The sequence below is a fragment of the Sus scrofa genome, chromosome 17 (genome assembly GCF_000003025.6).
Source record: "Sus scrofa isolate TJ Tabasco breed Duroc chromosome 17, Sscrofa11.1, whole genome shotgun sequence".
Lineage (NCBI taxonomy): Eukaryota > Metazoa > Chordata > Mammalia > Artiodactyla > Suidae > Sus > Sus scrofa.
In genome coordinates, this window is record NC_010459.5 from 47343912 (window position 1) to 47351964 (window position 8053).

General features: G+C 49.4%; 1 protein-coding gene across 1 annotated transcript in view; it reads left to right on the forward strand.

Annotated features, from left to right (window-relative positions):
• Window positions 1-7994, forward strand: part of PABPC1L (poly(A) binding protein cytoplasmic 1 like) — a 30647-nt gene extending 22653 nt beyond the window's left edge. The window contains exons 11-15 of the mRNA XM_005672962.3: window positions 28-134; window positions 4582-4675; window positions 5895-6025; window positions 6577-6645; window positions 7019-7994. Coding sequence (XP_005673019.1) covers window positions 28-134; window positions 4582-4675; window positions 5895-6025; window positions 6577-6639 — 395 coding nt within the window. The 3' untranslated portion in view covers window positions 6640-6645; window positions 7019-7994. The remainder of the gene's footprint in view (window positions 1-27; window positions 135-4581; window positions 4676-5894; window positions 6026-6576; window positions 6646-7018) is intronic.

Sequence of the window (8053 nt, forward strand, 5' to 3'; positions counted from 1 at the left end):
AGGCCTGACCGTCCCTGCTTCTTGTAGCCAACATTGGTACCCAGACCACAGGACCTGGCGTGATGGGATGTGCTACACCAAGCGGGCCTCTCCTGACCCACAAATGTTGTTCAGCAACGCACAACAGTCCCAGGGTAAGGCTGGCCCGGCTGCCCTCTTATCTCGGGCTCTGGTGGGGGGCCTGGCTCAGAACCTGTCTGAGGTGTTGGTCCTCTCTGGGCCTTGGTTTCCTTTCTTTTCTTGGCTTGTAAAGTTTCATTTATTAATGTGTACCATCAAGAAGAGACCTCCCCGACCCTTACAACAGAAGAGGAAAAGAGGCCCAGGGGCACTCTTTTTTTCTTTTTAGGGTCACACCCACTCGGCACATGGAAGTTCTGGGCTAGGGGTCGGAATCAGAGCTGGAGGTGCCAGCCTACACCACAGCCGCAGCAATGCCAGATCCGAGCTGCATCTGTGACCTATGCCTCAGCTTGCAGCAACGCTGGATCCTTAACCCACTGAGCCACAGTGGGAATTCCACGATCACATTTTGTGTATTCATCATGATTTGTTTTGCCTGGGTTTTTACCAAAACTAATTTGGCTTAGTAGTAATGTGGTGAATAGCAAGAATGTAATTAATCTGAAGAACAGAACTGAAAATATCTTCTGTGTTTATCTCCCGCCCCCTAAAAAAAGTCTCCAACTCAGCATTTTCTTTCTTTTTTTTTTTTTTTGAGTTTGAAATTTTTATTTATTTTATTTTTTTCCGCTGTACAGTATGGGGACCAAGTTACACATACATGTGTACATACTTTTTCCAATGTTTCCTCCCATTGTTGTGTTGCAATGTATCTAGACATAGTTCTCAATGCTACATCGCAGGATCTCATTGTGAATCCTTTCCAAGAACAATAGTTTGCATCCATTAACCCCAGGCTCTCGATCCCTCCCACTCCCTTCTTCTCCCCCGGGGCAGCCACAAGTCTGTGATTTTCTTTTCTGTGGAAACATTCATTTGTGCTGTATGTTAGATTCCAGTTATAAGTGATATCATATGGTATTTGTCTTTCTCTTTCTGACTTATTTCACTCAGTATGAGTCCCTAGTTCCATCCATGTTGGTGCAAATGGCATTATGTCGTTCTTTTTTATGGCTAAGTAGTATTCCATTGTGTATATATACCACATCTTCCTAATCCAATCGTCTGTCAATGGACATTTGGTTGTTTCCAGCTCTTGGCTATTGTGCATAGAGCTGCAATGAACATGCGGGTGCATGTGTCTTTTTTTAAGGAAAGTTTTGTCCGGATATATGCCCAAGAGTGGGATTGCTGGGTCATATGGTAGTTCTATGTATAGATTTCTAAGGTACCTCCATACTGATCTCCATAGTGGCTGCACCAGCTTACATTCCCACCAACAGTGCAGGAGGGTTCCCTTTTTTCCACACCCCTCCAGCACTTGTTATTTGTAGACTTATTAATGATGGCCATTCTGACTGGTGTGAGGTGGTATCTCATGGTAGTTTTGACTTGCATTTCTCTAATAATCAGGGATGTTGAGCGTTTTTTCATGTGCTTGTTGGCCATCTGTATATCTTCCTTGGAGAACAGTCTATTCAGGTCTTTTGCCCATTTTTCCACTGGGTGGTTGGCGTTTTTGCTGTTGCGTTGTATAAGTTGCTTGTATATTTTAGAGATTAAGCCCTTGTCAGGTGTATCATTTGAAAGTATTTTCTCCCATTCTGTAAGTTGTCTGTTTTCTTTTTGGTTTCCTTTGCTGGGCAAAATCTTGTCAGTTTGATTAGGTCCCATTGGTTTATTTTTGCTCTTATTTCTGTTGCCTTGGGAGAATGACCAGAGGAAATATTCATGAGGTTGATGTCAGAGAATGTTTTGCCTATGTTCTCTTCTAGGAGTTTGATGGTGTCTTGTCTTTTGGTTAAGTCTTTAAGCCATTTTGAGTTTATTTTTGTGCATGGCGTGAGGGTGTGTTCTAGTTTCATTGATTTGCATGCAGCTGTCCAGTTTTCCCAGCAATTCTTGCTGAATAGACTTTCTTTTTCCCATTTTATGCTCTTGCCTCCTTTGTCAAAAATTAATTGACCATAGGTGTCAGGGTTTATTTCTGGGTTCTCTATCCTATTCCATTGGTCTGTCTTGTCTGTTTTGGTACCAGTACCACACTGTTTTGATGACTGTGACTTTGTAATATTGCTTAAAGTCTGGAAGAGTTATGCCTCCTGCTTGGTTTTTGTTTCTCAGGATTGCTTTGGCAATTCTGGGTCTTTTGTGGTTTCATATAAATGTTTGGATTGTTTGTTCTAGTTCTGTGAAAAATGTCATGGGGAATTTGATAAGGATTGCATTGAATCTGTAGATTGCTTTGGGTAGTATGGCCATTTTTACAATATTAATTTTTCCAATCCATGAACATGGAATATCTTTCCATTTCTTTACATCTTCTTTAATTTCCTTGATTAATGTTTTATAGTTCTCAGCATATAAGTCCTTTACCTCCTTGGTCAAGTGTATTCCCAGATATTTGACTTTTTGGGGTGCAATTTTATTTATTTATTAAAAAATTTTTTTTGTCTTTTTACCTTTTCTTGAGCCGCTCCCGTGGCATATGGAGGCTCCCAGGCTAGGGGTCTAATTGGAGCCGTAGCCACTGGCCTACACCACAGCCACAGCAACGCGAGATCCGAGCAGCGTCTGCAACCTACACCACAGCTCACAGCAATGCCGGATCCTTAACCCACTGAGCAAGGCTGGGGATCAAACCTGCAGCCTCATGGTTCCTAGTCTGAATTGTTAACCACTGTGCCACGACGGGAACTCCTGGGGTGCAATTTTAAAAGGTATTTTTGTATTCCTTTTCTAATATTTCATTGTTAGTATACAGAAATGTGACTGATTTCTGAATGTTAATCTTATATCCTGCTACTTTGCTGAATTTGTTAATCAGTTCAAGTAGTTTTTGGGTTGAGTCCTTAGGGTTTTCTATGTATAGTATCATGTCGTCTGTATACAGTGACAGTTTTATCTCTTCTCTTCCTATTTGGATGCCTTTTATTTCTTTTGTTTGTCTAATTGTTGTGGCTAAGACTTCCAAAACTATGTTGAAGAGCAGTGGTGAGAGTGGGTATCCCTGTCTTGTTCCAGATTTGAGTGAGAAGGCTTTCAGTTTTTCTCCATTGCATATTATATTGGCTGTGGGTTTGTCATAAATGGCTTTATGTTCAGGAGTGTTCCCTCTATACCCACTTTGGCGAGAGTTTTTTATCATAAATGGATGTTGGACTTTGTCAAATGCTTTTAATGCATCTTTTGGGATGATCATATGGTTTTTGACTTTTTTTTTTGTTAATGTGGTGTATGACGTTGATAAATTTGTGTATGAACTCAGCATTTTCCTATCCTGTATAGAATTCTTATGTGTATATTTTGAACTATTTCTTGTAAAATGAGGTAGGCTTTACAGAATAAAATGATTTTCTTTTTTTCTTTTTATTCTTTTTACGGCCGCACCTGTGGCATATGGAAGTTCCCAGGCAAAGGGCTGAATCAGAGCTGCAGCTGTGGCTTACACCACAGCACCTCTGGACCTGTGACCTATGCCACAGCTTGTGGCAATGTCATAGCCTTATCCCACTGAGTGAGGCCAGGGATTGAACTCACATCCTCACAGAGACTATATTAGGTTCCTAAGCCGCTGAACCACAATAGGAACTCCAGCAAAATGATTTTATTTATTTTGTCTTTTTTCTTAGGGCCACACCCTCAGCATATGGAGGTTCCCAGGCTAGGGTTAGAATCAGAGCTGTAGCTGCCAGCCTACACCACAGCCACAACAATGCCAGATCTGAGCCACATCTGCAACCTACACCACAGCTCATGGCAATGCCAGATCCTTAACCCACTGAGTAAGGTCAGGGATGGAACCTGCGTCCTCATGGATACTAGTTGGGTTTGTTAACTGCTGAGCCACGATAACTCCCAGCAAAACTTACCAAGACGTGAAAGGGTCAAAAACATGCGGGGCATCGGCCGCAAAGCTACTTGATTTTATTTGGCACCCAGTGGTCAAGAACATGTGGCTTTCAGTCGGCAACATGCATCGGGTTTCTGACACCATGGAAAACATCTGCATCAGAACGAGACTTTGGGAGTTCCCGTCATGGCGCAGTGGTTAATGCATCTGACTAGGAACCATGAGGTTGCGTGTTCGATCCCTGGCCTTGCTCAGTGGGTTAGGGATCTGGCATTGCCATGAGCTCTGGTATAGGTCGCTGACGCGGCTCGGATCCCTAGTTGCTGTGGCTGTGGCTGGCGGCTACAGCTCCGATTAGACCCCTAGCCTGGGAACCTCCATATGCCGCAGAAGCGGCCTTAGAAAAGGCAAAAAAAAAAAAAAAAAAAAAGAATGAGACTTTGTCATCCAGTCCACTGAGCCCTTGCTAGGGCTTTTGTCTCACCTGATCATCCCTCCCTTGCTCCCTGCTTTCCAGAGCCTTCCTGGAGGCCTGACAGGGGTAAGGGTTTTGAGGCCTTGCCCATCCATTTGGCTAAGGGACGTGTCCCCGGCACCATGTGTAGGTCCAGGAGCCTGGTGTGCGCGTCCCCAGACAGGAGCCCCTGACGGCGTCCGTGCTGGCTGCAGCCCCGCTCCACGAGCAAAAGCAGATGATTGGTGAGTGGCTGGCTCCCCTGCTCTGGAGCTGGAAGCAGGTGCTGCGAGCTGGCTTGCCTGGTGGGAAGCACCCTAAGCAGAGGTCAGACCTGAAGATAAGATCCCCAGCCTTGTGCTGAACCGCCTGCCGGATGGCCTTGCCCAAAGCGCATTTACTGGCTAGGCCCCCATTCTCTCGTCTTAAAGCACTGTTTAGACCACATGGTCCCCAGGGTTCTTCCAGCTCCACCGCCTCTGGCTTTGCTTCAGGGTGGGAGAGCCCCTGGGTGTGGGGAGATGAGGAGCCGGGAGGAGGAGTGGAAGGGTGGGGTCTTGGGTTTCTGCCAGGAACTGGCCCAGAAGGTGGGTGCTGTGGTTCCTCACGCCTCTCCTGATGTCTCATTAGTCTCCCAGTGCCCACCGCAGGGAGGTAGGACATAAACGTGCACGGGGGGATGAACCGTGTCCCCCACTGGCCCCTGAACTCCTGGGCCATGCACCTGCACCCCAGCATATATGGCAGGCCCGCCAAAGGAGGCCACCACCTGTTGAATGACTGAATAAGCTTTGCTGCGGTTCCCAGGCTCTTCTGTGAAGGCCCGCATTGCCACCACCCCATTGTTAACCGGCTCTCGTGGGGTTTGGCCACTTAACTACCTACTCCTCAAAATTTCTCAATGGGCTCAGCGGAAGTAGAAGGCTGTCAGCACTTCCCTGGACGCATGGTCACTCTCCTCGTGGGAAAAGCCGTCCCCCCCGCCAAGGCACCTGGCACCCCATCCTGGCTACACCCTCCACATGTTGCCAAGATGGGCCAACCATCAACACTAGGCCCTGTCGCTAGAAGTGCCCAGTGGTGGAAGGTGAATTTATCTTGTGTTTGGCTCTCCTGTCCCTCTAAAGAGTCAAGTTCAGCATTAGCATATCCTGTGTCGAATTTCCACGTGATACTTCAAATGATTTCTGACAAGCTGAACAAGAGTAGTCTTTAAAACACAACCAACTTTGTGTCCGATCTCCTCTGCAGTGTCCTTTATGCGTAATGTCAAATCTGATTCTTCAAACCGGCCTCCAAGGCGAGGTCTGCTATGCCCTCTTTCCAGTTAGGACTCCCGCTAAGGCTCAGTGACACACCTGCAAGGAGCCGTTGGGGGACAAGAACCTGGATCCCTCTCTGCTCTGTTGCCCAATACCACCTGGGGATGCTGGGCTGTCGCCAGGTGTGTGCTGTTCCGTGCAGGTGAGCGTCTCTACCCCCTTATCTACAATATGCACACGCAGCTGGCCGGCAAGATCACGGGGATGCTGCTGGAGATTGACAACTCGGAGCTGCTGCTCATGCTGGAGTCCCCGGAGTCCCTCAGTGCCAAGGTGGGCTGGGGCCTTTGAAGGAGCGGGGAGCCCTGAGGGCCAGAGGAGGGTAGCTGCTGCTCAGACAGATGTTTACCTTCTTGCTAAAACCTGGAGTTCTGCTATGGTGCAGGGGGTTAGAGATCTGGTATCGTCTCTCCAGCAGCTCAGGTCACTGCTGAGGTGCAGGTTCAATCCCCAACCTAGGAATTTCCATGTACCCTGGGTGGACCAAGCCCCCCCCCCCAAAAAAAAACCCTGCAAATACCTGCTGCATGTGGGTGTGGGAGAAGCCCTTAGTGAGGGGCTGCGCCTTCAGCCCCTCCAGACTCCCTGAGGCTCCCACAGGCAAGGAGCTGTGTGGGGACTGAGGGGTAGGATTTCCTGGCTGTTGGGCAGTGTAGGCGGCGACCACGGGTTTGTCCTGGGAGCTGGTAACAGTCAGGTGGCAGCTGTGCCACGTGGCAGTGGACAGAGGGTGGGGGAGCCCTCGAGTCTGCATGCTGAGCAGGGGGAGGCAGGGCTCTCCTGCGAAGGCAGCTGCACCAGCCTTTCCCACGTGTGTCCCGCAGGTTGAAGAGGCTTTGGCGGTGTTGCAGGCCCACCAGGCCATGGAGCGAGTGCACGTGCGCTGAGACCAGGTGCGTGGGTGGCGGTGGGAGGATGCTGACAGAGCAGCCGAGCCCAGGACCTGTAAGAGCCTGGGAAAGGACACTGACAGAGTCACAGAGAACCCTGTAGTGTCAACCGGCTTTCTGTGAGGCACCAAGGAGGAGTTCAGGGGTAGCTGTGATGATTAAACACAAGGACAGCCTGTGTGATGGGAACTGCGTGGACTATGGTGCAGAGCGGAGGGGGCGGCCCACCCCGGCACCCCACTCAGATAGGTTGGCCTCATCCTGGGCCCGGCCTGGCCCTGCGCTGCCGGCCTGGCTTGGTCTAGTCTCTGTCCTTACTTGAAGGTGGGGCATCTGCCATACTTTAGAAACAATCATTTTCTTTTTCCATCCCCAGAAAATGGAATCCTCAGCCCTTGGCTGATGGAGCGACCAGCATCTCCTGCTCTTGGCTCTAGGGCCTTGTGAACTGTTAACTTCCCCGCTGGGCTGTATCTGTACTTGAGCTTTTTGTGGAATGAGGGCTGGTCACCCAGCCAGCCTCTTATCTGTTGCTTTGTGTATTAAAAGTGTTGCAAACTCCGTCTTGTCTCCCAGGAGGCCTTCTTGTGTCAGAGGGAAGCGGGCAGAGCAAAGGGTGGCTTGGACAGGGTCGGGACCTCGGCTTCAAGGAACAGACACCCACAGTGCGCCGAGCACAGAGCGGGGGTAAAGCCTGCACCTGACAGAGGAGGGCCTCTGGTAATAGCCCCCAGGGAGCAGCTGCCACCCGCCAACGGCGCAGCGGGGACTACAGGGTTGTCATCACAGCACAGAGAAAACGAGCTGCAGCTTCAGGCACCCACACGTTCCTGGACGCCAGTCTCGAGCAGGCGAACGCCCTGGGAGCGGCACCTGCATCTACACTCCTGGCTGAGTGACTGGGGGGTTGCTGACGCTCTACTCCTATAGAAAGGCTTTAGGGTACCCCCCCAGGGTGGGGATCTTCCTCCCCTACAGGGAGAAAAACCTCTTCAGGTAATAAATCCAGATACCTGCCGTACAGGCCCCAAGAAAAGAATGTCAGGTGTGACTAGATGTCACCTCTAAACCTGCCCCTAATCAAAGTGATGCCTGAAGAAAGAAAAGGGGTACAGCTGCCTGCTTTGAAATGGTCCCTGGATCAGACCCATGAGTGTATCTGTGACGTTAAAAATCCGCTTCAGCCTGGAGGTCTGACTGCTCTGAAGGTAGGCTCGGCCCTCGGCAGAAGCAGCAAGCCAAGGGCTGCTGTGATGCAGGAGCAAAGGGCTGAAAAACCCTGTGGGCTCTGCTTTATGGAGTCATCAATCTTCTCCTTAGGGGGAGGGACCCCTTTCCTCCACAGGGTCGAAGCTCCCTAGGTAGGGAAAGTGTTGTGGGGCCACTTCTTGAACCCCGAGCTGGCTGCAGT